The sequence below is a fragment of the Talaromyces marneffei genome, chromosome 7 (assembly GCF_009556855.1).
Source record: "Talaromyces marneffei chromosome 7, complete sequence".
In the NCBI taxonomy this organism is placed as follows: domain Eukaryota; kingdom Fungi; phylum Ascomycota; class Eurotiomycetes; order Eurotiales; family Trichocomaceae; genus Talaromyces; species Talaromyces marneffei.
The window spans coordinates 1,295,684-1,322,617 of record NC_072354.1 but is presented as its reverse complement, the minus strand read 5'-3'; the positions used below and the strand labels follow the sequence as shown (position 1 = coordinate 1,322,617).

The following is a 26,934-nucleotide window of genomic DNA, read 5'->3' as shown; positions in this document are numbered from 1 at the left end:
AGGAATACTTACTAATAAAAGAAAGTAGAGTTATACTAGGAATGAGGGTGTGTCTTTCTATTTAAATCTTTAAGGATAAAGGCTCTTAGAGAGGGGAGGTGATATTATAAATTAACCTATATAATATTAAACTATACTATGGCTAAAAAAGGAAAGATTATTTTAGATTTATAAATGTATGAACTATATATAATGATAAGACTAGTAGTAGAAGGATATCAGGCTAAGATATCTTACTATGGGATATATACTGTCGTAAACCGGGTGCTTCACAAGCGTCTAGATCAGAGTAAACTCGTCACTGAACCGCTGGCGGTTCGGTGGTATTCTGCTTAGGAAAGGGCAGGTAGCCAAAGTGATAAACAAGATAGCCTTAGTTTAACTAGATCTATGAGTAATAGTATACTCAAGGTTAAACAGTTAATTCAAGACGATAGAGTAAAACTAAATACATGGTAAATGAGTGTCCTTATATATTCCATCGTTAACATAGCCATCAGAGCCATGCTCTCATTAGGGCTCTGTTCTTGGCGAACATATCCGTCATAGCCGTTTTCTAACAAACGGCTCTGTTGGCTCTGGTACCCTAACCCTATTGTTACGGATAATCCTTTGTTCCATCGTGCATTAGTGTCCGTAGACTAGCGTCTGATCTATTGGCTGTGACTTCCTTGATTCTCTGACAATATACTACGTAAGTTACAGTGGGATGAAAAAAGTGTTGGCACCCCCCTTATCCGAAATCCCACACCGCCATTGATTCTGCCGACAGAAACGCGTACACATCGCGTCGCATACAGATTTGTATATAACACCTATGCAACAGATCCGCCCTTGCAGCAATCAGCCAACCTCGTCAACAGTCTGGCCAAAAGGTTATTCAACGGATATATCAACTGGCTCAGACCCTGCAGCGCCAGGAAAACGCAATCAACGCAATCTGGGTCCCCGCACACACAGACATGGACGTGCAGATTAGGGCAAAATCAGAAGCGAGGAAATCGACAGAAACAGAATGCCAACCGGAGATACAGCCATTTCAAGCCAAATCAACGGCGGTTAAACTGGCCCTTGCTAAACAACGACAAGAATGGGCTCTCCCAGCGAGCATCGGAAAATACTCAAAGGCTATCGACATTGCACTTCCAGGAAAGCACACAAGAAGTCTGTACGATAGACTAAATCGGAAAGAGGCAGAGACTCTAGCTCAACTGCGGACAGGCATGACAAGGCTCAACAGCTATCTAAATAGGATAGGCGCAGTAGACTCTGATCTTTGTGCTTGTGGCCAAGCAAGCGAGACTGTGGAACACTTTTTATTCCGCTGCACGAAATGGACAACAAAACGGGAAGACATGAATCAATGCACGCAGACAAAACGAGGAAATCTGTCCTTCTTTTTAGGCGGAAAATCACGCTCAGACTCTGACCGATGGCAACCGGATATGACGGCCGTCCATGCAGCAATCAAGTATGCAATGGCAACAAAAAGACTGGAACAGGAACCCGTATCTGAACCTCAATCAACACAGTGAAGAATAAGGTAATCCACCGCTAACCTCTCCCCTCTCCCTCCCCCCTTCCCTTCCTAGGTAGATACAGCTGCAGTCGCCGAAGATAGGACACTGCACACTTGGAGAAGATAACCTTTAAGACCATCTACTAGCCAACTCCAAGGGAGCCTCTATAACACTAACCGAAGACTCCAAACCAAGCATATGGGACACAAAAACAAAATTATGGGCTACTGCGAGTTCATGCCGCACCTTGAGGAAGATTATGTAATTAGCGTACTAGTGCCCTATAGGGTTGCCATCGAAAACAAATCACTTGTACTAGGTCTTTATGAAGACATCACCGAGAACATTAAAGTTGGGGGCAGGTGCGGGCTGGAAACCACCATAGCAATGGGTCAAGTACTAGGTAGTTAGGACATTAGATTTAATCACATGAAAGAAAATCAATGACGGAGAGATTTCACGCTAATACTAATCCGGCTGGTAAACAAGAGGAACGATAGGGACTGGTAATAATAATTGATATTGATGCACACATTCTAAAACATATCTAGCTAGGGATTTGGATCCTTTTTATATGTAAAATCTTAGCATAGAAGAACCGATATTTTGCCATCCCATGGTCTCCATGCCTTCAAACGTTGCCTCCAGATGCCCATTAATATGCTCAATTTGAGGCCGGTTATCAGCCGATATATGGTCGTGTACTCCGTGAAATTTGATACTCTTGCCATTAACCAGATCTCGGTGTTATCCTTGGCTCCGCTAATTCCCCATTGGGTTAGCGTACTGTTTGACAATCAACCTATGCTAATTTTGAGTTAATAATATGAAACCATTTATCACCATATCGTATAGAAGTATACTATGTAATGAAAAATTAATTGTTTTCGGTGTTTAGCTGCAACCTATGTAGATAAGTAAGACTTGATTGGAGATCCATCGATAGCCGTGTCAATAACCGTGTCCGTCTATGTGTCTATCCCAGCAGTTGGTAGTCCTGGTTGGCTAAGTGTCACAGAGTAGATAGATCAATATGGTACCGGTAAGTAAAGGTACGAACGATATTATAACGTATTTCACGGTTAAGTGGCACACCTTGTAATCGCATACAAAATAGCCATTTACAACATATCAGCAATCCCACAACAAAGCTGTATTTTTGCTTAATGTTCTAGATAGCAGTTTAAATAGACCAGTTATAAGGTTATTTAAAATTTAAAACGATTTTATTAGGTGGTTATTGGTATACAAACCAACCCTAGAAAATTACGCCGTAATTTTCAATACGAAACGATTAATAATATATTTTTAAAAAATTGACGTTATATATTCATTACTTACAGGTTCTTATAAGACATGGATAATTTTTAGATATGGTTTATATATTAATTTGTTGAGATATAAGATGTTAGGGTTTGTATAGAAAATCATACAAAATTGAAGTGTGCCACTTACCCGTGAAATACGTTAGTAGGTATAGATCGATATTAGATTATATCCTTGTAATTAAGAGCATAAGTATCAAATCAAGTCCACGATTGGCTTTTCCCTCTCACACCTAGGTAATGCTATTTATTATTAGCATCTCTGTCAAAATGGTTAATTCTAAGATTATTATCTCTGGTTTAGCCCTCGCTGTCATTGCTGCTACTGCCCCTTTCCATAGTAATACTAGCTTCTCTATCACACAGGTTGCTGTTGAGGTTCCTACTGTTCCCCCAGCTACTATATACGCCCAGGCTTACTCTAGACTTGGTGTTAAGGTTCCTAATTATATAGCCTTAGCAGCCAGGTCTGGTTGGACCGACTCTGTTATTGCTAATCCCTTTAAAAATGATATCATATACCTTACTCCAATTCAAATTGGGGCTGATATCTTGCAAGTTACTCTTGATACTGGCTCTGCTAATCTATGGGGCTATACTGCTCAAACCCCTTGTGTTGGATTCCACGCTACCTATAACACCCAAACTGGCATATTGATGCCGGGTTATCACTGGAGTACTATAAATGGGAACCAAATCATTTTAAAAGGTCGAGTGTTCCTAGATAAGATTAAGCTTGGTCATCTTAGCTTTCCTTACCAGGCTGTTCAGGTTGTTGATACTATTGAACCCGTCTCAGCTATGCTTGATCCTTATAGAAGACATGATGGTATCATAGGATTAGCCTTCTCTTCGAGGAATACTATTCAACCTATACAGCAGAAGACCTTCTTTGATAATATTAAGCCCTACCTTAATTCCCCTCTCTTTGCTGTGTATCTTAAGCATAGGGCTCCTGGTTCCTACGACCTTGGTTGGATTGATCCTAGTAAGTATAAGGGGCAACTTTTCTGGAGGGTTGTTGATGATAGCCGGGGATTATGGACTATTGCCGTTGATGGGTTTAGTATTGGTGGTGATTCCTCTAGTTCTATCCCTTTCCCTGCTACTATCGACACTGGTACCACCCTTGTCCTCCTCCAGGAGGACGTTGTTAGAGAATACTACAAAAAGATTCCTGGTTCGTATAAATGTCTTCAAAACGGTGGATACATCTTCCCGTGCACAAACGCTACTGTCATTCCTGACTTTACCCTTAACTTTGGTCTACACACCACCCCCATTCCTGGCGAATTAATCAAGTATATTAGGAATAGTACCCATTGCTATGGTGGTATTCAACCCAGTCCAGATCCTAACTTGAATGTTCTCGGCGATATCTTCCTAAAGAGCTATTATGTTATTTTCTATAGCGACACCACAAGCCCTCAGATCGGTATCGCTCCCCAGGCCTAATGTTTGCGTTGAGCAAGAGCATATCAGGAATGGGGGGGATTTGGATGGGTACGGATAATTCTTTTATTTTAATTATTATTGTATTAAGTTTAGAAATGTTATGAAATAGGTATTCATAAAAAATAACTAACTTAAATTAAACTTAATGAAAATATAATTTATATAAGTGTCAGATAATCAGCACGTCACAGGCAATAGATTAAGTTAACGTAATCGGACACCGAGTGGATCAGGACACCGAGCGGATCAGCCCCCCCGAGCGCGTCAAAATACTTCAAATATTTCTTTATACCAATTTCTAACGCGTCACCATGCCACCAAATCGTACAGCAAATCGCCAAAAATTGGCTGAACAAGAGGGGAAGATACTGCTTGCTATATCTGATTTAAAAAAAGGAAGAATCAAATCTATTCGTGAAGCTGTACGGATTTATAATGTTTCATATACAACTCTTCGCCGTCGTCTTGCCGGCATCAAATATCGAGCTGAAAAACGCGCCAATAGTCATAAAATGACTCAATATGAAGAGGAATCTCTTCAAAAATGGATTCTTGATCTTGATAAACGTGGATTACCACCCCGGCCATCTCTCGTACAAGATATGGCTAATCTTCTTGTTTCTCAACGTGAAGATGAGCACGTTAGTGAGAAATGGGTTTATCGATTTGTTAACCGGCATCCAGAGGTTAAATTGCGATTCTCACTGAGATATAACTATGAGCGAGCAAAGTGTGAGGATATTAAGATAATACAGGAGCATTTTGACCGCGTACAAGCCGCTATACAAGAATATGGGATCCTATCCGAAGATATATACAATTTTGATGAGACTGGCTTTGCTATGGGCCTCTGCGCAACTGCTAAAGTTATTACAGGCAGTGATCGATATAGCAGGCCTTATTTGTTGCAACCTGGTAACCGTGAATGGGTTACAGCAATTGAAGCAGTCAATTTGTTATGAGCTGACCTCATATGAAATAGGTTCGGGCAGTCAAGCCCTCACCGAGAACGTGCGACACGTGAAGATATTCCCGAGTACCGGACAGGCGCTGAGCATGACACCTAAGGATAACACCCTTGGGAAATGCATCCGGGATACAATTCCCAGGGCCGTACCAACGTTACCGAGCAAGCCCCGAACATACGGGAATGGCACACGAAGTTCCCTCACAAGCACCGAGACGGTGCTGAACGTACGGAGGAATTGACCGAACCAGCGAGCTCCTTATCCCTATATGAACTGCATGTACGAGCTGAGAATCTTGTTGTTTTCTTTCCTTCTTTTCTTCATGTTATGTTTTCTATTTTAATATGCCCTTACAGTGCGCATTAGGCGGGACTAGCCCGTAACACCCGAAGGCCCCTTAGCGAATACGCCGTATAGGGGCGAGATGAGCGCCTGGATTTGTGTAATGCCCGAGACTGTTAGGGGCTGAGACCCCGAGGCCCTAAGGGCCCCGGGACCTAGCCAAGGCTACAACGGAGTCTGTTATAGCCTGTAGTTGTTACGAATCAACCTGCATGACACTTAATTACACTATGACCAAGAAGGAAAGGTCACTTTGGATTTGCGAGCGTATGAACCATACGATGACAAGACCAGTGGAAGGATGTCGGACTGAGACACCTCGGTATGGGACACGCACTAAGTCACGTGGAGATATGAATAATATACCGTTATCTTGGATAAGATAAAGGTATACGAAACAACAGGATATCATTGGAAGGATATCGTATACTTTATACTCGCTACTCTTAAAAGTATACGATATACGGTATACAGAACATGGAGGACTGGATATATAAGGACGTTCTTTACCATCATGTATTTAGTTCTTCATAGCTCTTTAATCTAAGTCACTTGATATTAGACTTTGACAGTGAGAGTCAGCAAGGCATTCTAACTCGTACGGGCACCCGGCTGTATGGGGGATCTCTTCTATCTTAGTTACGTTTAAGACTTCCAGACACCAGTTCGACTATTGGTACTTTGTTTACTCAAGTTACTTTATCTTCTGCGACTCAAGGAACCTTTGTGTGGTTCAACCAAGCCTAGCGTACCTCGACACAACGCTGTTTAACTAAGGTGGATCCAGGTCCGTGACAGTATACATGTCCCCTGAAGTGTATACTGGGTATACACTTCCTGCTTCGTTCCCGTATACATCTCAGTATACGCCCTTCCCGTGTATACTGATCACGTGTTCCCTTAGTCATCCTTAAGCCCGTATCTTTAGCTGACCGCCTGTGTACCTAGTCGTGGAAATGACTGGTCGTGGTGTTAGCTGTTATAACAAAACGCCTTTCCTAAATAGTACTAGTTTCTGCCTAGTATCATGCAAGTTGGTTTCGTAACAGCGAGTTACCGTTAAGGCCCGAAGCCGGGAAGGGACTAGCGCCTGTCCCAGAGGGGCTAGCTCCCGCAGCTAAGGGCCTAGTTACGAGCTTAAATGGATGTCAGGACGTGTTAGATTGTACGATACAATCTAGCACACGGTTACGATAAAATCAAGAAAGATAATTGGTGTAGAGGATGAGAATGGTATTCTTGCTTGTAATCTCCTGTAATCTAGTATACTTGATGATCCGGGCCTTTTTGGTGTTGCACCCCTCAGCGCGCTAATCCTCACCGCCCAGCTCTGATTGGTCAGAAAAACCGTGGAAACCGTGTAAATTATAGAAGCTGTGAATGGCGCATAGCCTTACACCTGTTTTTGGCTGTAATCCTATGCCAACCCGTATTTGGCAACAATCCGGCAGAAAACGACGGTCCCCACCCTTACAATCTAACAGATACACGCCCAGCAGGCGTGCCTTAACCACTCGGCCAAGTTACCGTATTATGGAGACCGAAAATTTCAGCTCTGCCATATTATGCTTCTAAGTGGAAGGAATTTTACGGTATAGATTTGTACCGGTAATTCATGTGGTGGTGTAGAGACAGATAGCCAAGAGTTCAAAATCGAACCCCCACTGTTGATGGCATGTGTGAATGGTGATGACAGTAAATCGTAAGTATGTCTGATGATACGTCTCGGCTGCGAAGATATTTCACGACGAAGGGACGCAGATCCATGTCAACTGCCGAGACCGTTGACCCTTGATGCTCTCTTGAGCTCGCCAATGACCTGGTAGTCAGTCTTGTTGAAATTTCATCAACGCCATACCGTCTTTCTCTTATTGATGGCAGTGCTTCTCACAATCAATCGATGGATGAAACGGGTTGATATGTGTGTGTATGTCTGAATCAAACACAGGAAGTGCAAAGAAGAGAAGATTCCAAAAGGATCAAGGCCAAAGCTTTGGACTGCTGATCAATATAGCTTGCCTGCCAACATTGCCTGAATAGGAAGGAATTCCAATCGGAGGCTATATCGGGTTACCGAAACCTTTGTCCAAAGAACCTCTGTTTCTAGCCATTTACTGTTGTAAGGAAATGTCCACCTGTGAGGATAATAGTTATCTTAAACAGATTTCTATCCCTCATTGGTACTTTGACAATCTTGTTCGTACGTATCGTAAGATGAGAGAACCCAAGATTAATAATTGTCACACGTGTATTGGATTATGCTTGATCCCCAATACGACAATGAAAGGCTGTGTGGTCATCCATCTCCATTGCTTGAGCGGAAATTAGGGCTATGAAAGTACTCACACACTCCCTCCCTCGGATTCACAGCTACAGTAGTCCGGCCATTTCATTATCAAATAGTGAGCCGCAGTTAATCCGTAGGGCATAGATGTGCATGATAGGCATAGGTGTGACTGTGTGTTGTTCTTATAATATGCATATAATTCATTGATATTATCCTTATCCTCATAAAGTCTATAGCTATAGGGCGACTGTTTAACGATACAGCACAATCGTAATCCTGAACGAGTCGAGGTTTTATACACAAGAAACAGACATTAAAAAGTGATAGTCGGAAAAAGAGCAGCGAACTGAATGACCAAGGGTCTGTCTGCCTTGGTCATGTCCGGTCTTGTCATAGTCTGTCACGGCGAGCAAGTCGACAAGACATCGATGCATGATCAAGCTCAGCAATCAAAGTAAATAAGCATGGTGCCAAAAGCTGTTGAGAGGGAGAAAGGCCGTCTAGTTGGCCTTCTTGGCTACCTTCTCAGCCTTCTTCTCACGCCAGCGCTTGACAGATTCAGGAGTGTACTCAGTGTCGAGGACGTAGTCCCACCAGCGGAAACTGCTGGCAAAGTTGCCAATGAACTTCTCGTGATGAACATCGTGGTGGTCTGCGCCAGCCCAGAATGGGAGGAAGTGGTGCAAGCTCCATGGGAATTCGTAGCCGCTGTGAGCATCAATAGCCTGGAACAACCGCAAGACGATCCAGATATACATGGTCAAGATATGGAGATCGCCGGTGAAAGCACACCATACAATAGGGCAGCCAACGGTTCCGAACCCGAGAAGCATAACTTCGATTGGAGAAGCGTATTCTGCGGCCAAGCCGAAGGGAGCGGAATATTGGTGATGAATCTTATGGATGGCTTTGTAGAGAGGACCCCAGTGAAGAGCGCGATGAGAAAAGTAGTGCCATGTGTCTTCCATAACGAAGAAGATTGCGATTTGGTATGCCATCGTCCACAGGGAAGGGAAAGGAACCGAGGTAGTGAGGCCAAAGTATTGAGCCATGGGGTGGAAGAGCCTAAATACACGTAAGCTTTGATTCGCAGCAATACTACATTCATGAGACCGAGAGCTTACCAGATCTGAGGAAGTTCGACTGTAAAGTGACTGAGAAGGACGAGTCTTGCGCATTCCCACTGTTCCTTGAGGGTGGGAATCTTGTTCTGCACGAGAGATTGCGAATTAGTAACCTGCAGAGCAGAAAGACATTCAACGGCGATGCTTACGTCCTGAATCTTGTATTTTCTGAAAAGTCCAAAAGTGTCGATAATAATCCAGGGGAGAGATCGGCCGAAATACACGACTTCGTGCATCACGAAAGACATAATGCCGGTTGCGAGGACATCATTCTGCATAAATGCATACCAGGCTTCCCACAGTCTCTCGAAAACATTGAGGTGGACATTGTACTTGGAGATCTCCTCAAAGTGGCTCCAGTACGTCTCCGGCGTCGTAGAAAACAGGGTGGAATTCCTGTCAAGTGAATTATTAGTTTGCAGTTCATTGATGTGACGAGGTGCGCGTAACTCATGGAACATACATTTTGCAAACTCGAATCGACCACCAGGCGCATACAACTGAGGAAGTTGAGAAAAGCTTGTTGTATTCAAAGGTGATAAGGATTAAGATTCCGAGATTGAGATGTGCGAGTCTATAAGTACTATAAGAAGCCTGAAGGCAAATCTTGCAGGAAAAGGGGAGGATGATGTGATTGGCTGTAGCCCCTGAAAGTGGGCCGCACTAAGTACACTTCCGAGTGGTGCGACTCCTTTATCTGTGCTATTATTGGCTGACCTGAATGACTAAGCCCAGTAAGGTGCATGCACATCAGGAACGGATTAATACTGCTCCGGTCGGGTTGACTCGCTCCGAGATCACATGATGGGGCCTGAGGCAGCAACATATATCTTTTTGTATGACGGACTAACTACTTCTGGTTTAGTTGCTTCCGTACCGTTGCGTGGGTAATTACTATGGGTACCCATCGTAGCTAACTAACATCGTATGACATCGTCTGACTACGGCCTGCAACAGCCGACATTTGACAACAGAACAGTCATTAACTATCATCATGATCATTATTATCATACATCATTGGTATCAATCGTCCGGATATTCATCACGCATATTACTCACAAATTTCCGCTCATCTTCGTCCCATCGCTTAAAATGCTTCCCTGCAATTGCAAGCAGGCGGCTAGACAGATCCGACATGGTCGGCGTGATGATCTGGAGATTCTCTTCTGCGACGTACCGAATACTGCGATCCTCAACACTATGATAATCAAAATCAGCTCAGCTCTATCAGGTACACACAAAAAAGAAAGAAAGAAGAAAGAATACGCACAGCGCATGGTAGAAACTCTGCTTCCGTCCAGCTTGCAATTGATCAATGCCCATCCGCCGCACCCATTCCTCGCCCGCATCGCATTCCGCGTCCCATCCCGTGATGATCGCCTGATAATCATACCGCCGATGGATAAAAACTTGACCCACTCGATACTTGACGTTTTGGTGCTCCGGTCCACGGGGATGGACCGTTTTTGCCATCTCGTCGACCGTACGCATGACGCGCAATCCTTCCGAGACATGGTCGACCTCGGTCGAGTCCCGAAGTCTTGATATTACGTACTGTTCAACCAAGGAAATATCCCATGGGAACTCCTTGAAAAAGAGTTCCATGAACCATGGCAATCTTCTTCGGACCTCGTTGAATCTAGAGTCCGGTGTAGTCAACATCAAAGACCAGAGGCCCGCGTATCGAGCGCTTTCGCTATCCAACACGTTCGGCTCTTCCGGAATGTCTTGCAACGAATTCAAGATATTCTTCCCACACCTCCAAACGATATCTGACATCGACGTCTTCCCAAGGAATTGTGACTGGCTTACCATCTGAGCGCCATACATATTCAATTGACGCTGCAAATCAGCGACTGGGACTTCAATATCAGATCGCCATGGGTCCATATACATTGGTGAGCCAGGATTGCCATCTAATATCTCTCTTCCATCCAGATCAAACCCGACAGCAGGTAAGATAATGACCAGCACATGAAAGGGAAATCCGCATGGTTGGGCATTAAGTCCAAATCTCTGCGCAATAGCGCAGTATATTGTAGCCGATATCAGAGGTAATGAGTTGTGCCCCTGGTCCCGCAGAGCTAACCCAAGGAAATTGTGTTCAAGATTGTGGTATTCCCGACCAGCCCGTATGCCGGTGTAATTATGAGTGAGCAAGTAAGAAGCGATAGATACCGTTCTTTGACGTGGCGTTAGACTCCGTATGTCTGGAACCTGCTGCGATATATTTTCTGCGATGGTGTCAAGCATGTCACGTATCTATCACCCGAACCAGGTAAGCAGAGAATTCCAAAAAGCAGAAACGAAGCAATGAACATACGTCTTCAAATGAGGCTATCCCACATTGGGGGACAAAAAGATCAAAGCTGCCCAAAGCACGTTCAAGGGTTGCGTTTTTTCCATTCTCTCTCAAATTGGCCCATAGCGGTATAGCTATATTGCGCTGTAGACACCCTAGCATGGCCTTACTGTAGTATCTGCAAGGAGCCAAAAAGTCAATTTTGATCTCGTTCAGGGAACAGTAATCAGCAAGACGCACCTTCTAGCCAGATAATCATCCAAATCTGTACTGGCACGAGCATGCCGTAACAAGGTATCCTTCACGTCATACCCATGATCAATAATAATTTGCGCCTTATTGATGCGTCCAGATTGACTCGAAAGTATATCATCTAAACCCTTCGTCGTAATCCAATCCGTGAAATATCTCTCGGCATACAATTCCTTCCATCCCACTGTCGAAGGCGGTGCTCTCAGCTTCTCTTCAATGTTATGTTTCTCATCCCAGTATTGAAATCGGGACTGGCAGTAGTGGCGCCACAATAGGGGCTCATTTGTGATACCTCGAAATCTGCGACATGTCCTTTCTAGCGCGAGGCATTGCGCCGGTTCGCTGTGGTGTAATATCAGATGTAGGATTTCGTCGGGGAGGTCGTCGAGACTCGCGTGCATTGTGGTGTACGGCCGGATCCCGCAAAGATTATGGTCAATATATCACATTTGGCGTTGATGCGCACTTCACTCTCCATAAATTACAGGATATGCTGTCGTTGGATTATATATAAGGAGTTATGTATGCTTGATTGAATAAGCGTGGGGGAGATGAGCAGGACAAGACGAAACGATGATGCCCGCCCCCTCAGATAAGATAAGAACAAAATTGATTCACCCCCACAAACAGCTGCCTACTTCAATCATTCTACTTCATTATTTTCTTTCAATTCAACATCTATGTATTTTGCATAGCGGTGAGATTTTCTGGCTTTCGCTATGGGTCAGAGTCAGTCAACGGGCTCAAACAAAGCTGACGCTGGTCAAGAAGCCGAGCATCGTGTTGACTACTACGAGCTCCTAGGAGTAGAACGAGATGCAGCAGACGATGAGTGAGTATCGCGCCCCTATACACCCAAACCACAATACTGATGATATTGTCTAGAATAAAAAAAGCATACAGAAGAAAGGCCCTCGAACTCCACCCAGACCGAAACTACGGCCAAGTCGAAGCAACCACAAAACTCTTCGCCGAAGTCCAATGCGCTTACGAAGTCCTCTCCGATCCTCAAGAGAGAGCATGGTACGATTCGCACCAGTATGCAGAACTGCCCGAGGATGGACCAGCAGCTGGTCAGGGTCAACAACCCGCTTCAGGGGGATTCAAAATGACCGCCTCCGGTATCACGAGTTTAGTCATGAATTTCAATCCGCATATGGAATTCTCGGATTCTCCGCGTGGATTTTTCGGTGGTCTACGAGATATCTTTGATCAAATCGCGATGGATGAAGGGATAGCGTGTCGATGGGATGGGTCAGTGCCCGTGGATTATGCCAGTTTCGGGGCCAAGGAAGACTCCTATGAGGATGTCGTACGCCCGTTTTATGCGGTGTGGACGAGCTTCTCGACCAAGAAGTCGTTCGCATGGATGGACAAATACAAATACAGCGAAGCCCCCGATCGAAGAATTAGGCGGTTGATGGAAAAAGAGAACAAGAAGATGCGCGAAGACGGGATTAGGGAGTACAACGACGCCGTTCGCTCGCTAGTCGCCTTCGTCAAGAAACGTGATCCGCGGTACAAGTCCAATATTCAGACAGAAGCGGAAAGACAGCGCATGCTCCGCGAATCTGCGGCTGCACAGGCAGCGCGTTCGCGTGCTGCGAACCAGGCCAAGATGCAGGACCATGTCATCCCTGAGTGGGCACAGACCCATGAATCACTACTGGGTGAGGATGAGCATGAAGGGCATTTTTTCAGTAGCTCTGAATCTGAGGTTGAGCATTTCGAGTGCGTTGTGTGCAACAAGTTATTCAAGAGTCAGAAGCAGTTCGAGGCCCATGAGAAAAGTAAGAAGCATATCAAGGCTGTGAAGCAGTTGCGGAAGGAGTTGTTGCTTGAGGGTGAGGAGCTTAATCTTGATGCGGATGAGGAGCTGGAGGTGAAGCTGGTTGGATTTAATGAAGAGATTAATCCGATACCTGCTGAGAAGGTCGATGATATTGCAGAGACAGAAGACGACAAAGAGACACCCCCGAAACCAGACACTACATCACAAAGCCCATCCCCTTCCGCCTCTGAGGACGAGGATGAGGACTGTATCGATCCAGACCGTACGAAACCAAGGAACGCATCATTACCTACTAGCAACATCGCCAACGAGGACGACGACGAAGACCTCAACCCCAAACCCACCACAGCGAAACTAGGGAAAGCCAAACAAAAAAAGGCCAAAAAAATAGCAGCACAACAAGCAGCTTCTTCTACGGATGCCCAAAACAAGTGTACACATTGTCAGGCTATGTTTTCTTCGCGGACGCAACTGTTCTCGCACTTGCGGGAAATAGGACATGCTCAGCCGGCGCAATCCAGGTCGAAGGGGAAGAAATCTAGAAAATAATTCTATACATTTTGTTTAATAAATCATATCTAAGGCGAACACATACACACATGAACAGTCTATCTCTCGGGCCAGGTATTAGCCCAATCCAGCACGTGTATTCTTGACAACATGAACAACGGGTTGCAGGATACCCTTGTTGTTGAGAGCACCCAGTGCTGTTCCTGAGCTCCATCCCATCTTCTCCAGCATAGCTCTGCCCTTGTTGTCTGCTCCAATCTCAGGTGCGGAACCACCAACCACCTCACCTTCAAGGTAGGATGCGCCCATATTCGTCGTCTGGCGTCGGCGCGTATTCTTGGGTCCCGGTGAAGCTCGTTCACTGACACTGATACGAGTGCTCTGTCGCAGATTGAATCGTGGTTGAGCCAGGATTTTATCAAGCTTGACGCTGTGCTTGCCATTGAAGTTAGGCGTCCGACCTGTCTTGTATAGGACGGGGAATCGTGCATTGCCCTTGCCTCGGGATTGGGATTTGAGCGCCAAAGCATTGGCCAATTCATGTATCACTCTGCGGTGGTTCTTTTTCATAGGAGGCAGATCGAGACTATCATCATGTCAGTGACTTGTCTAGAGTAGATGGAATATAGAAGAAAATACCTATCGGATTGTGACTGAAGAAAGCTCTTCAGCTCAACCTTCAATCCTTCAGTCCCGAAGCCTGATTTATCCTTGCCTCTGCGATCAAGTTTCTTCTTGTTTTTCCCAAGTAAACCCTCTGCGCGAAGCTTTTCTCTTTCGCGTTTCTTGGCTGCCTTTTTATCCCGATCTTTCTCCCATGCATTTTCTATCCGGAGCTCGAGATCGCTATCGCTCAGACCAAAGTCCATCTGACGCCTTCCTTTCTTCTTTTTGTTCTTCTTCAGAGGACCGTCCTGCTGCATATCTACGATATCAAAATCGACCTCGCGCTCGCCTTCGAATAGATCTAGCGACATATCGTCGTTTGCCCAGTGTGCTTCCAATTCCTTGAATGAGGCTCCACGACGGATCTGGGATATTATGTCGTCGAGCATGGATGAATCCTCTGTCTCGTCGGAATCTTCGTCATCGTCATTCTCCTCGTCGGAGATTTCATCATCGATTCCTTCACTGACCAACATCGAGCCTTCCTCGACAATGTCGAGTGTTGATATGGCACAAAACTTTGCTTTCTCTTCCTTGGTCAACCCCAGTCCGTCCTCGGGAATATCATCGACATGCTCGCCATCATCATCGCTAGATAAGTCCGTCACCTTCGCATTACGGGCCACGTTTTTCACGTAGTCGGCAAAAACGCTATCATCGTCCCAGATAGATTTCTTGATCTTATTGTTCTTCTTCGCGTTCCGTTTGTTTCTGGTCTGTCTACTCAACGACAGGCCAATGTATGAGTCTTGCAAGTTCTCGGGATCCTGCGGATCTGTGGTAAGAGATGTACTTTGTAGTTGCGTCGGTGCGGGAAATTGTATGTCCTCCTCCACAACCTGGACAGCTACCCGTGAAAATGTAGCCTGTGGCTGGACACAAGATCTTGCGCCGACATTGTGGATTCGCGTATTCTGATTCAGTCTCCCACTGAACACGACTTCGTCCTCACTACTATCGGGATCGCGGTCACTTGGCGGACCGGCGGGAACTCGCGGGTTGATTTGCAAAGGCTCGTTGCGTGGTCGTTCGCCATGTGAATCGATGAAGAAAAGCGTGTTGTCTCCTTGGCAGGCTGTCGGATCCTGAATTCCCTCATAGCCAGACATTCTGGCGGGGCAACTGAATTTGCTACCAGTGCTAGCCGTCAATTCGCGTCAACGATCGGGAAATATCTCGAGAAGGAATGCTGCACGCTCTGTCTGTAATCCATTGCTGTCAGCACGGTTTCAAGCGCATATGGGTGCTCGTTTTCGCCTCACCTGGCGGTCAATTTGACATGATAATATTAAGAGGTTGGTTGCTTGCTTGGAATTGAAACAATGTGGTTCGGGAGTAAGAGAGTTACGGTAAGGCAATCACGGGAGTGGAGCCTGAGGCAGTGGCGATGCTCCGACTGGAACCTACCGCTTGCTTTGTGTCTGTGATATGTCTACTGATCAGGTAGAGGATAATTGATTATTCTTTGCTTTCCGCTTGCCCCTCTTTTTTGCGATCTAGAGTTCGATTGGTGATTAAATCTATCTGTAGAGCTAGTGTAGCAGTCGGCGTGCTGTGGTCGTATCGGTCAGGATGGGACAGTATGTAAAACGGATAAGAATAAGAACACCCAAATGATGCATCATGTCCCTGACTTGTTTACATATACGCTTGGGTTGTTGTCTCCTGCTCAGCTCGGATATATAACTATCATGATGTATGGAAGTCGCGTGTGTGTAGTATTACTTCGGTCTTATCTGTAAAATCGTTCCCGTGCTTGACGCATTTCAGCGACGAATGTAATAGAATAGGTACATAACAGATCTCTATGGTGTATATTTTGGAGGGTTACTCCCGGTTGCTATATGGAATGTTAAATTCCGAGTCGTGCTGTTCACGTTCCAGGGCAGAGTCGATTACCTGAAATTGTCGTGGTCATCTGTTGGTCATTTCATCCAGTGATAGACATACATACACAGCACATGCATCTACAAGTATATATATTTCTCTCCGCATCAACCCCCCACACCAAGCTCACCTTCATCTACCCAACACCCAATGACTACACCAACCCACCCAACATAAACATGAATAACATCGACCTAGGCCGGTACAAGCGTATGATACAATATTTCTGGGATGCCGAGCCCAAAAATGAACAAGGTCCAGGGTCAAAGATATGGTGTTTGGGGAATGAGTACGTGACAGATGAGTTCCCCGCAGGCAACAACAGCAACAATAACTACAACACCGACAGCAACAAGGACGAGAGCAACGTCGGTCAAACAGCAGATCCAGGCACAAAGTCTACACAAGATACTACACAGGTAAACGACAGCGGAACTCATGATATCACCAAATCCGATAAAGACGACAAACACACCGACTCTGTAACAACAACTGAAGAGTCATCGAAAAATCTCGGCTGGCCCAGGCCCTTTCTCGATGACTTTGAATCAAAAATCTGGATGACATACAGATCCAACTTCCCGCCCATCGCAAGATCCGAAGATGCAAATGCAGCACAAGCCATGACGCTCAGCGTCCGGCTGCGGAGTCAGTTGACTGAGCACCACCAAGGATTTACGTCAGATACAGGCTGGGGGTGCATGATACGGTCTGGACAGATGCTTCTGGCCAATGCGCTGGCTATTTCAAGGTTAGGTCGAGGTATATCACTTCCTCCTTTTATTATTTATAGGCATAGATCTAGCTAACGAGTTATATTAGACTGGCGGCGAGTTAGTCATACGACGGAAGAGAATAAGCTGCTTTCATTATTCGCAGATGACCCGGCTGCTCCGTTCTCGATTCATCGGTTCGTGAGACACGGGGCTCTGTACTGCGGGAAACACCCAGGAGAATGGTTCGGACCTTCTGCCACAGCTACATGTATACAGTACGTTCCTCCAACAGTCACTGCTTGACACCTAGCTAATAACATGCTGCAGAGCACTATCAGAAGAATACAAAGTCGCAGGAATGAACGTCTACGTTAGCAGTGACAGCACATATGTCTACGAAGACAAATTCAAAGCAGTTGCATACAACCAGCCAGGTCACATGAGACCTACCCTGATACTTCTCGGAACAAGGCTAGGAATCGACCGAATCACTCCAGTGTATCGAAAGGGACTTGAAGATCTGCTCAAGCTACCCCAGTCGCTGGGAATTGCAGGGTATGTCATTCACAGCCTCCAACGAAGACGTCAGTAGCTAACTTGTCCAGTGGTCGACCATCGTCGTCACATTACTTCATTGGCGTCCAGAATTCATTCTTCTTCTACCTCGACCCTCATCACACCCGTCCCGCGCTTCCTCACAAAGTAGATTCCGCATATACTCAAGAACAAGTCGATAGCTGTCACACCCGTCGCCTTCGACGCATTCACATCGACGATATGGATCCCAGCATGTTGGTTGGTTTTTTGATACGAGACGAAAACGACTGGATCGACTGGAAACGGCGGATCGCTTCATCACGGGAAGGGAATGGAAAAGCGATAATTCACATCATTGACACCGAAAGCGTGCCGACACCGACGATGGAGCGAGAAGCGGCGCTGGACGAAGTCGAAGCTCTCGATGACGACGACGATAGCGAGTTAGTGTAGACAATGTTGCAGAAACGATCGACAAAGAACAAAGTACAAGAGAAATGAATAGTGTGAATGCACTAAAGCTTGATTCAAGATCTAGTTAGAGTAGGTGGGATTTGTTTCTAAACAATATCCCCAATTCCAGCGTTATGTTACACCTTCACCACTTGGAATCACAAACCGTAAAATCATTCCGGCCGAAGGTATTCAGGACGACGAGAAAAATAGAAAGCGACAAGAAAAAAACAGACCGTCCCATGACACATTAGAGAAACCCGCGAACACCCAGTTAACCCGCCGCCTCCAATTTGCCAGAGCGCGAAGCAGCAAAATCAAACAATAAAAACAAGTGTAATAGACATAAAGCGAGAAAAAGAGCAAAAAGGGTAGCGATATGCTTATTTGGCGGAGGAAGAGTACTTGGTGACAGCCTTGGTACCTTCCGAAACGGCGTGTTTGGCCAATTCACCAGGAAGGATCAGACGGACTGAAGTCTGGATCTCTCGGGAAGAAATGGTAGATTTCTTGTTGTATGAAGCAAGCTTGGAGGCCTCGGTGGCAACGCGCTCGAAGATATCTGCAAGTGAGAATTAGAATGTGCAAGTACAAAGTAAAAAGGCGCGATCAACATACCGTTGACGAAAGAGTTGAGGATGGACATGGCACGAGTAGAGATACCAGTGTCAGGGTGGACCTGCTTCAGGACTAGAGACAAAAAAGACGCGTCAGTTATTGTTTGTTATGGTAAAAGGAACGCGTTTTTTTCCCGCGATGCTCAAAAACTCACCCTTGTAGATGTAGGAAGAGTAGGTCTCCTTGCGGGTCTTGCCACGCTTCTTCTTCTCGCCAGTGGCAGCGGTGGCAGTCTTCTTGCCAGCCTCCTTCTTCTCAGCAGGAGCCTTTCCAGCTGGGGCCTTGCCACCAGTGCTGGGCTTCTTCTCGGCAGCTTTGGGAGGCATTTTTGATTGAAATGTGATTATTCGAAAATCGAAAGTTGAAAGGGTTGATGGAGGTACAGGAGTTGAGTTGAGTCGTAAGAGCGTGTAGATGCAGATAAATGGAGAGGAAAGTTAGACTCGTGTGGATGATGGGGGAAGGCAGCCTCTTATACTGGGCGTGCAAAAGGACGGGTGATCCAGCGTGGCTTTCCCAGCCAGAATTTCGATACAGTAATGGTGCCGTATGATCTGTATGATCAGTTGCGGTCGGCATAGCAGTTTGCGGGGGGTGCCGTGTTGCAGGGGTGGTATTGGTATGTAACGGCTTCCCGGTACGGCGCTTGGCCCGATCGGGAGGACAACAACCAACGCTGATTGGATGTTTTCTATGGGCTGCTGTGATTCCCTCCCACACGCGTTGACGCGTTTGATCTCGGCGGTGATTGGCCGTCTTATCTAAGCGAGAGGTTGATCTGGACGGCGGCTCCCCCAGCGGACGTCACCCGCAGCGCATTCTTATAAATGCGCCCTTGTCTCTCCCACTGCAACGACGCCCTCTGTTCCCTTTCTCCTCTTCATATTTTCGCTCATCCATCAACAACACGCTCAGTTTCACGACTCTTACGTCCTCCATCACCAACCACTTTTTATTTTCGAGTTAATCTCATCACATCACCAAATCCAAAATGACTGGAGGCAAATCCGGCGGCAAGGCCAGCGGCAGCAAGAACTCTCAATCGTATGTTTTGGTCCCCTTTCTCGCGTTATTCGCGCGTCACCACTTCCACAAACATTTTGAACCACATGGCTAACTTGTCTACTTCAGCCGTTCTTCCAAGGCGGGTCTTGCTTTCCCCGTCGGTCGTGTTCACCGTCTTCTCCGCAAGGGTAACTACGCCCAGCGTGTCGGTGCTGGTGAGTTCCAACCAATTCCAAGCCACTTCATCAAATATACGCGTCTTGCTAATCTATTCATCAGGTGCTCCCGTCTACTTGGCTGCTGTCCTCGAATATCTCGCCGCTGAAATTCTCGAGTTGGCTGGTAACGCCGCCCGTGACAACAAGAAGACCCGTATCATTCCCCGTCATCTCCAGCTCGCCATCCGTAACGATGAGGAGTTGAACAAGCTTTTGGGCCACGTCACCATCGCCCAAGGTGGTGTTCTCCCCAACATTCACCAGAGTGCGTTCAATTCTCTACTTCTTTTGTATCAAAACGCGCGTCTAACATTCTTCCAGACCTTCTCCCCAAGAAGACTCCCAAGAGCGGCAAGGGTCAAAGCCAGGAGCTTTAAATTGCTTTCTCGTTTTAGTGTTTTCTTTTCTTCGTTATTTCTGCTTTTCGTTTCGGCGTGGTTTGGTTTCCTTATTGACGAGGTAATGGGGTTATGGACTGGGCACATTCATGGCTCTTTTGATTTTTTACATGGTTGTACATTATGTCTACGGACATGGTCTCTACTGGTAGTTCGCGAAGGGTATTCATTTGAGTCGATATAATAGTCGATTCCAGATTAGCTTAGAATACTGAATCCTTCTGGCTTTCATTTTATTCCTGATTATTGTAATTCAACTACATCGAGTGAATAATTCGACTTGACATAACTCATCAAATTTGGGTTTTCGGTCTCATTTCAGAATGTTTACGAACTCTAGGCATGCATTGAAACTGCAATATTGATATTATTAATGTACAACGCGTCAATTCCATTTTCCTATTGATATCTAGCTATCCTCCTAACTAATGCGGACCAGGTGCATCGGCGTCTGTAATGACGGTCAGTCAACCATATCAAAAAGCATACATCAAAAGCAATTCGCGTAGACTCACAAGGAAGGTCGCGAGGAGGAAGGTTTCGCTCGTATTTGGAACCTATCAAACATTAGCATGCTAATATCAAACCCTGATAACCGATCGCGCATACCTCCTGGCGCCGTGGGCGCTCTGTAAGGATCAGGATGCTTCCATGTCTCGAGTAATTTCTCTGTCTCTCTGAGTAGTAGCTGTTCCATTTTAGCAACTGTCTTGTCCAAGTATTGATCGCGTAATGGTAGTTGAAGGTATATAATACCTTTTGCTGACGGGGGTCCCGGACGTCCTTGTTGGCGTCGAACAGTGATCTGATGTACACGGCCTGGCCGCGCCAGATGTGTCTATGCACAGCCCAGTCGAGGGCTAGTTTCAAGGAACGGCGGTATAAGGATCTGATGATGCGATTGTCAATGTCATGTCAATATCATATTATGTCGATGTCGATGACCGGGGAATGGCGTTGTTGTGATGGTGGTTGGATGGCTTACGCTGCGGGTTTGAGAGACATCTTGCCGGTGCACACTGCGATCTATCATCGATATTAGCTATATGTTCGTTTGACAACTTCTTGAAAGGGTGTGACAGTACCAGCAATTGTGCAGAGAGTCAATGCGATGTGGCTGATGTCGTAGTGAGTGAGCGATTATTGGAATTGGAGTGTGGAGTGAAATCGGAAAGACTTGGCTCACTCGGGTTGGCGGCAAGGGACTGTGCCCGGGTTGCCGGCTATGACTGACGGTACGTAGCATACGGACAGCTCCTCGCAAGGAAAATTCCGGCCGCATTAAGGTTGCCTTCTTTATTCTCCTGTTGAATGGCCTCATTTCTCTGATTTATTTCTCCAGTGCGTTTACTGCTGCTATTGACTACAGACTTATTTTGTCTGTCTGTCTATATTTTCCTCTCCTCTTCTCTCCTCTCTGTCGGTCGACTTGTACGAGTGTTGAACAGTCCTCGACATCATCTGTGTCAAGTCTTACTTCCTCCGTATATACACTTCAACAGGTGTCACCATGGCTAGCCGAACGAATATTGCACGATTGACAAGGCAAAATGTCTTGAGATCTGTCCACAATGTGCAAAATCCTCCTGTATCGTCACGCGCCTATTCTGCGCTTGCCTTGACTTCGCAAAGAGCTCTTTTGCGTCCTCAACGACCAGTGCAATTCACCAGGTAAGGCTTGGGATACACAATCGGATTGTCTTCGTTTCTGTTTCTAACTGACATTCGACTACAGAGTCCAGTCTCCCGAATTCAAGTTGTCTCTTTTGGACAGGAAACAAACTCGCCATTATGGTCCGTCACGATTGCCCCCCCGTTTGTTGCGAGCTTTTTCTTACCATTTACTCGATACAGCGGACACTATTGTCAAGGTGCCTGAGATGGCCGAATCTATTACAGAGGGTACATTGAAGCAATTCTCAAAACGTGAGCATCCGGACTACAACCTCGCTTTTAACGTACTATTCTGATCAAGTGCAGAGGTTGGCGATTTCGTGGAACGTGACGAGGAAATTGCGACAATTGAAACCGACAAGGTATAGACCTCCGGTGCATCTGTATGTTGATGTTCGGATATCTAATTCTTCTGTAGATCGACGTCGCTGTCAACGCTCCCGAGTCTGGTACCATCAAGGAACTCCTCGTCAGCGAAGAAGACACCGTCACTGTTGGCCAGCCAATCGTAAAACTCGAGCCCGGCTCCGGCGGTGAAGCTGCTGAGAAGCCCAAGCATGAGCCTGCCCCAGAAAAGAAGGAAGAGAAGACCGAAGCCTCTCCGTCCAAGCCAGAGACCAAGGAAGCTGCTCCTTCAAAGCCCGAGCCTGTCAAAGAAAAGCAACCTGAGAGGCCCAAGCCTACAGAGCCCAGGAAGGAAGCCGAACCTAGCACACCTGCCCAGGCTGGCGGCCGTGAAGAGCGACGTGTATGTTGACACCGACCACGTTATATGACGTATAGCTAACTTGTTCAGGTCAAAATGAACCGTATGCGACTCCGTATTGCCGAGCGTCTCAAGCAATCCCAAAACACCGCTGCTTCCCTCACCACATTCAATGAAGTCGACATGTCCTCTCTCATGGAATTCCGCAAGTTGTACAAGGATGATGTCTTGAAGAAGACCGGTGTCAAGCTGGGTTTCATGTCTGCATTCTCTCGTGCCTGCGTCCTTGCTATGAAGGACTTGCCTGCTGTCAATGCTTCCATTGAAGGACCTAACGGGGGTGACACTATTGTCTACCGTGACTATGTCGATATCAGCGTTGCTGTTGCTACTGAGAAGGGACTCGTTACCCCTGTTGTGCGCAACGCTGAGGGCATGGATTTGGTTGGAATTGAGAAGGCTATTGCCGATCTTGGAAAGAAGGTGAGATGAACCCGTTTGATCCGTGATCATAACGGTACTGATATAACATTTTCCAGGCCCGTGACAACAAGTTGACCATTGAAGATATGGCCGGCGGTACTTTCACCATCAGCAACGTAAGTATATGATTTTTGGGGAATTTTTTAAATCAACTGCTAATCTGCAATAGGGGGGTGTTTTCGGTTCATTGATGGGCACTCCCATCATCAACTTGCCTCAGACAGGTTTGTATTCCGAATCAAACATGTGACTATATACATACTAACATACCACAGCTGTTCTCGGTCTTCACGCTATCAAGGAGCGACCAGTCGTCGTCAACGGCAAGGTCGAAGTCCGCCCTGTATGCAACATCCCTGCCCTAACATAGATGCGTTGTAGTTTCGTACTGACATGATATGCAGATGATGTACCTCGCTCTCACCTACGACCACCGTCTGCTCGATGGCCGGGAGGCCGTCACATTCCTTGTCAAGGTATATCCTCGTTCACGACCCTCAAGAAATACAGACTAACCCCTTCCAGGTCAAAGAATACATCGAAGACCCTCGCCGAATGCTCTTGGGTTAAACCAGCACGCCGCAATGCGCGGATTCGAAGAGAGGAGAATGCAAAGAGTATAGAGACACAGCTTAGCGAAAAAGGTGTATCTTGGTGTAGTCGTCGTTTGGTCTGACTTTGTAGATTAGTACTACTCGCTTTTGCGTATACATTGACCTTTCTTTTGTAATCATCATGTTCGCGTCTGTTCGAGTCCTATCCTCGTCTCATAGGGGGTAATAAACATAATCGTCGATAAGTGTACCATTTCCATCATTCCCCGCCGTTGTCGTTGTCGGTATCGTCGTAATTTTGGTTATACAAATCCATCTCCCCCGTCTCGAGCTTCACTAGCACAGGCGTCTCAAGCCCAAACAGGAAAGCCTGCAATCTCATCACAAGCATGGCCTCGAAATCAAAGGCCGGGAATTCTTGCGCAAGACAGTTGAGATGCGTTTCGTGCGACTCGCCTGGTTGACTCGCTGTTGCGGTTGGGAGGAGGATGGCGAAGTGTGATGATTGGATTTCTGAGAGCCATTTCGTCGCTCTGGTTTTATCTGTGTGTTGATGTGATGAGATGAGTGAATGTGCATCACTGATTGCTTCGGTTGCCGTTTTTCCGAAGAGCGTGTATTGCTCGAGGACTGCCTGAATGAGATATTTGCCCAATACCTCAATCAGACCCCTTTCATCCTCTGTAATGCTCATCGCAGAGCATAGCTCCAGAAAGTCGGGAAACAATTCCATCAACGACCAAACCTGAAATTTATCATCTAACTGCTCCTCTCGCGGAACACGCAGGATCTCGAGCATGGTCATGTAGGCTGTATTCGACAGTGTGTCCCCTCCTTGGGTTTCATTGGATTTGCTATGGTTTCTTCGCCATTTACATTTCCGCGCTCTGGAGTAGACATGGGCTGTAAATGATATCAATCGCAGTTTTGCCTCAATATCACGCGAAAGTTGGCGCGTGGCGCCGTGTTTGTGGGTTGTGAGGTGGTGCCATGCTGCTCATCATTAGCATACACTCTCATTTTCTCAGGTAAATAAAGGAATATATAGAATGTGGAATATACGGACTGTCGAATATATAAAAAATCTCAATGTCTGCATATGCTGGTCTATTACTAAGTTCCGCGATACGCGTCAGCAAGAGCGCGTGTGTTGCTTTGCTGCAGACGTAGTCTAGGATCATGATGTCGGTGTCGAATTCGGTTTCTGAGTCCATGGTGTTTATTTCGAGCCTGGTTCGTGGGGTTATTTCTGGTCTGTAAATATATAATGTGATCTCGGCTTTTTTGTGCAGCATGTAAATGTTGGAAGTCCCGTATGTGTCGTGTATTCTTTTTTGCGGTTGCTGGTGAAGATATATATTTATATTTCACCGCACATACGTAGAAACGCACCACACAGAATATATAACACGATAACCATATACCACATACCATACCACGATTAAAATCACGATTTGCCCAGAAAACGACCAAGTTATACATTTTCATTCCACCACCCTAGCTAAGTAACTCCTTAACAACACCCTTGCTAGCCAGTGCCCGAGCCCAAAATTCCACTGCCGACGAACAATCATGTCTCCTCCCCTCTGCAAAAGCCTCGTCATCTCGACGAAGTTGCATTTCTTCTAGGATTGACGTCTTAATGCCTCGCTGGCTACTTACCAGCCGTAAATATTCCCGTGGAAGGCTGCCATCATCGCCACTATTTACAGTTTCTGCAGCATCAATGCTCATCAGACACTCCTCCGTAAGCCCCAACGCCGGATCTGCGGCCAGTAGCACACCATCGAATTCGGGTGCCCCCAATACAGCCTCTATGTCTCCAAGCTGAGTCTCACTCAAACGATGGCGTATGCCCTGCAAGCTCCTCACGTTGCGAGCCAATTGCTCGGTATAATCCTTGAGCGGATCTCGCACGAGACTCAGCACCGAGAATTCGATCTGACCTTCTGCATACTCCATCATTTTATCAATGAGATGGGATCGGACTTGTTTGAGCCAGTCACCATTGGTGCAGGGTGCTATATACAGTCAACAACTACTCGAATACCGTAGATAGGGGCAGGACTAGAATAGCTCACCGAGATCCTGAGGTTGACGCTCCAGCCCATCGAATTTCCATACTCGGCCGAGCGCTGGCACAAATGCAATGAAATGAAAAGCCGCTTCGTTGGAGGCGCTATCATCGATCCGGCGGCTTGATTTGCTCACAACAGCCTCGTCCTTGAGTGATATGTCGGAGTTTAGGATGTCCATGGAACTGTACGATCAGTCAGCATTATCGGATTTTACGAGGAGAAACTGCTCACCGTGCAAATGAGTTATGTATTCTCTTGATAAAGTCAAAATTGGCTATCGCATCGCCCCTCAATGCAGGCGTAAACGGCATTGTGAACTCCTTGAAGCTGGCCAAGGTATCACCTAGCGTGATATCGTCGATATTGTTGACTATGTTCAACAGAGCTACGCTGGCACAGGCATTGTCTGCTGTCTGGATAATGTCAGCCCACGATACAAGTAAATCGCTCCTGGAACTTGTAGTATACCTGATTAGCAAACCACAAGCCGTCAGGGCAGCTTGCCTCCTGCTTCTCTGGGTTGTCCTCATGCCAGCGAAACAGGAATATTAAACCATAAACTGGTTTCCTGTAAAGAATCCACACAGTCAATAAGTTGAGTCCCGGTGTTCGAGGACTGAGGATACATGCGGTAGTGAATCGATCATTTCCTCATCCAGAGAAACCACCTCTTGGATCTTGACACCTTGGACCCCGAACTCCCGCAGCATGACATTGAAGAAAGCCCGGAAGAGTGGTCAGCCCATTGTCTATAGACTTGAGAGTTAGAATACATACTGGCTCAGATTCGATCTCACAGAAGCCATTCCATGAGCTCTTATCGATTATGGTGTCTGGAATGGGACTTGTGTCGCTGTTGAGGCGTCTTCTCTTTGTACGGTCTCTCATCTTGCTTGAAGTGTATTAATGCAGATAAAGTGAGTTCAAGTGAAGTAAGAACGAATTTATTCTCCATCAGAATGAAGCTCAGAGTAGATAGATGGCTGTTTGTCGTTGTATCAAAGAGATGTGGACAAGGGAGCTCTCTGATTGGGCGAAGCTTTCCTTCCCTCTTGTGACGCGCC

The 26,934-nt window shown here is 46.2% G+C and overlaps 13 protein-coding genes across 13 annotated transcripts; 7 read left to right on the top strand and 6 right to left on the bottom strand.

The window, feature by feature from the left end:
* Nucleotides 1-962: 962 nt before the first annotated feature.
* On the top strand, nucleotides 963-1,535 carry EYB26_009133 (uncharacterized protein; the record flags this gene model as incomplete). Its single annotated transcript, XM_054268384.1, has 1 exon — nucleotides 963-1,535. One exon carries the CDS (start codon nucleotides 963-965, stop codon nucleotides 1,533-1,535), a length of 573 nt encoding a protein of 190 aa, XP_054124359.1.
* A 1,580-nt stretch (nucleotides 1,536-3,115) lies between these two features.
* Nucleotides 3,116-4,300, top strand: EYB26_009132 (uncharacterized protein; the record flags this gene model as incomplete). The annotated part of the gene is made up of 1 exon (XM_054268383.1): nucleotides 3,116-4,300. One exon carries the CDS (start codon nucleotides 3,116-3,118, stop codon nucleotides 4,298-4,300), a length of 1,185 nt encoding a protein of 394 aa, XP_054124358.1.
* A 311-nt stretch (nucleotides 4,301-4,611) lies between these two features.
* On the top strand, nucleotides 4,612-5,509 carry EYB26_009131 (uncharacterized protein; the record flags this gene model as incomplete). The annotated part of the gene is made up of 2 exons (XM_054268382.1): nucleotides 4,612-5,215; nucleotides 5,283-5,509. The coding sequence occupies 2 exons, from the start codon at nucleotides 4,612-4,614 to the stop codon at nucleotides 5,507-5,509; spliced, it is 831 nt and encodes a 276-aa protein (XP_054124357.1).
* Nucleotides 5,510-8,397: 2,888 nt separating this feature from the next.
* On the bottom strand, nucleotides 8,398-11,976 carry EYB26_009130 (uncharacterized protein; the record flags this gene model as incomplete). Its single annotated transcript, XM_054268381.1, has 7 exons — nucleotides 8,398-8,962; nucleotides 9,022-9,107; nucleotides 9,171-9,521; nucleotides 10,081-10,219; nucleotides 10,292-11,283; nucleotides 11,345-11,501; nucleotides 11,564-11,976. The coding sequence occupies 7 exons, from the start codon at nucleotides 11,974-11,976 to the stop codon at nucleotides 8,398-8,400; spliced, it is 2,703 nt and encodes a 900-aa protein (XP_054124356.1).
* A 318-nt stretch (nucleotides 11,977-12,294) lies between these two features.
* On the top strand, nucleotides 12,295-13,916 carry EYB26_009129 (uncharacterized protein; the record flags this gene model as incomplete). Its single annotated transcript, XM_054268380.1, has 2 exons — nucleotides 12,295-12,407; nucleotides 12,461-13,916. The coding sequence occupies 2 exons, from the start codon at nucleotides 12,295-12,297 to the stop codon at nucleotides 13,914-13,916; spliced, it is 1,569 nt and encodes a 522-aa protein (XP_054124355.1).
* A 78-nt stretch (nucleotides 13,917-13,994) lies between these two features.
* On the bottom strand, nucleotides 13,995-15,652 carry EYB26_009128 (uncharacterized protein; the record flags this gene model as incomplete). The annotated part of the gene is made up of 2 exons (XM_054268379.1): nucleotides 13,995-14,463; nucleotides 14,517-15,652. The coding sequence occupies 2 exons, from the start codon at nucleotides 15,650-15,652 to the stop codon at nucleotides 13,995-13,997; spliced, it is 1,605 nt and encodes a 534-aa protein (XP_054124354.1).
* A 957-nt stretch (nucleotides 15,653-16,609) lies between these two features.
* Nucleotides 16,610-18,136, top strand: EYB26_009127 (uncharacterized protein; the record flags this gene model as incomplete). The annotated part of the gene is made up of 5 exons (XM_054268378.1): nucleotides 16,610-16,719; nucleotides 16,780-17,192; nucleotides 17,253-17,421; nucleotides 17,474-17,701; nucleotides 17,752-18,136. 5 exons carry the CDS (start codon nucleotides 16,610-16,612, stop codon nucleotides 18,134-18,136), a joined length of 1,305 nt encoding a protein of 434 aa, XP_054124353.1.
* A 383-nt stretch (nucleotides 18,137-18,519) lies between these two features.
* Nucleotides 18,520-19,080, bottom strand: EYB26_009126 (uncharacterized protein; the record flags this gene model as incomplete). Its single annotated transcript, XM_054268377.1, has 3 exons — nucleotides 18,520-18,698; nucleotides 18,755-18,826; nucleotides 18,909-19,080. 3 exons carry the CDS (start codon nucleotides 19,078-19,080, stop codon nucleotides 18,520-18,522), a joined length of 423 nt encoding a protein of 140 aa, XP_054124352.1.
* A 665-nt stretch (nucleotides 19,081-19,745) lies between these two features.
* EYB26_009125 (uncharacterized protein) lies at nucleotides 19,746-20,354 on the top strand (the record flags this gene model as incomplete). Its single annotated transcript, XM_054268376.1, has 4 exons — nucleotides 19,746-19,798; nucleotides 19,886-19,974; nucleotides 20,039-20,242; nucleotides 20,299-20,354. The coding sequence occupies 4 exons, from the start codon at nucleotides 19,746-19,748 to the stop codon at nucleotides 20,352-20,354; spliced, it is 402 nt and encodes a 133-aa protein (XP_054124351.1).
* Nucleotides 20,355-20,800: 446 nt separating this feature from the next.
* Nucleotides 20,801-21,380, bottom strand: EYB26_009124 (uncharacterized protein; the record flags this gene model as incomplete). The annotated part of the gene is made up of 5 exons (XM_054268375.1): nucleotides 20,801-20,826; nucleotides 20,891-20,932; nucleotides 20,985-21,063; nucleotides 21,132-21,264; nucleotides 21,361-21,380. The coding sequence occupies 5 exons, from the start codon at nucleotides 21,378-21,380 to the stop codon at nucleotides 20,801-20,803; spliced, it is 300 nt and encodes a 99-aa protein (XP_054124350.1).
* A 505-nt stretch (nucleotides 21,381-21,885) lies between these two features.
* Nucleotides 21,886-23,808, top strand: EYB26_009123 (uncharacterized protein; the record flags this gene model as incomplete). The annotated part of the gene is made up of 11 exons (XM_054268374.1): nucleotides 21,886-22,046; nucleotides 22,111-22,169; nucleotides 22,230-22,301; nucleotides 22,356-22,411; nucleotides 22,468-22,797; nucleotides 22,846-23,238; nucleotides 23,295-23,354; nucleotides 23,408-23,462; nucleotides 23,514-23,581; nucleotides 23,643-23,714; nucleotides 23,764-23,808. 11 exons carry the CDS (start codon nucleotides 21,886-21,888, stop codon nucleotides 23,806-23,808), a joined length of 1,371 nt encoding a protein of 456 aa, XP_054124349.1.
* A 243-nt stretch (nucleotides 23,809-24,051) lies between these two features.
* On the bottom strand, nucleotides 24,052-25,006 carry EYB26_009122 (uncharacterized protein; the record flags this gene model as incomplete). Its single annotated transcript, XM_054268373.1, has 2 exons — nucleotides 24,052-24,785; nucleotides 24,859-25,006. 2 exons carry the CDS (start codon nucleotides 25,004-25,006, stop codon nucleotides 24,052-24,054), a joined length of 882 nt encoding a protein of 293 aa, XP_054124348.1.
* A 283-nt stretch (nucleotides 25,007-25,289) lies between these two features.
* Nucleotides 25,290-26,758, bottom strand: EYB26_009121 (uncharacterized protein; the record flags this gene model as incomplete). The annotated part of the gene is made up of 4 exons (XM_054268372.1): nucleotides 25,290-25,813; nucleotides 25,874-26,052; nucleotides 26,102-26,283; nucleotides 26,648-26,758. The coding sequence occupies 4 exons, from the start codon at nucleotides 26,756-26,758 to the stop codon at nucleotides 25,290-25,292; spliced, it is 996 nt and encodes a 331-aa protein (XP_054124347.1).
* Between the last annotated feature and the right edge of the window lie 176 nt (nucleotides 26,759-26,934).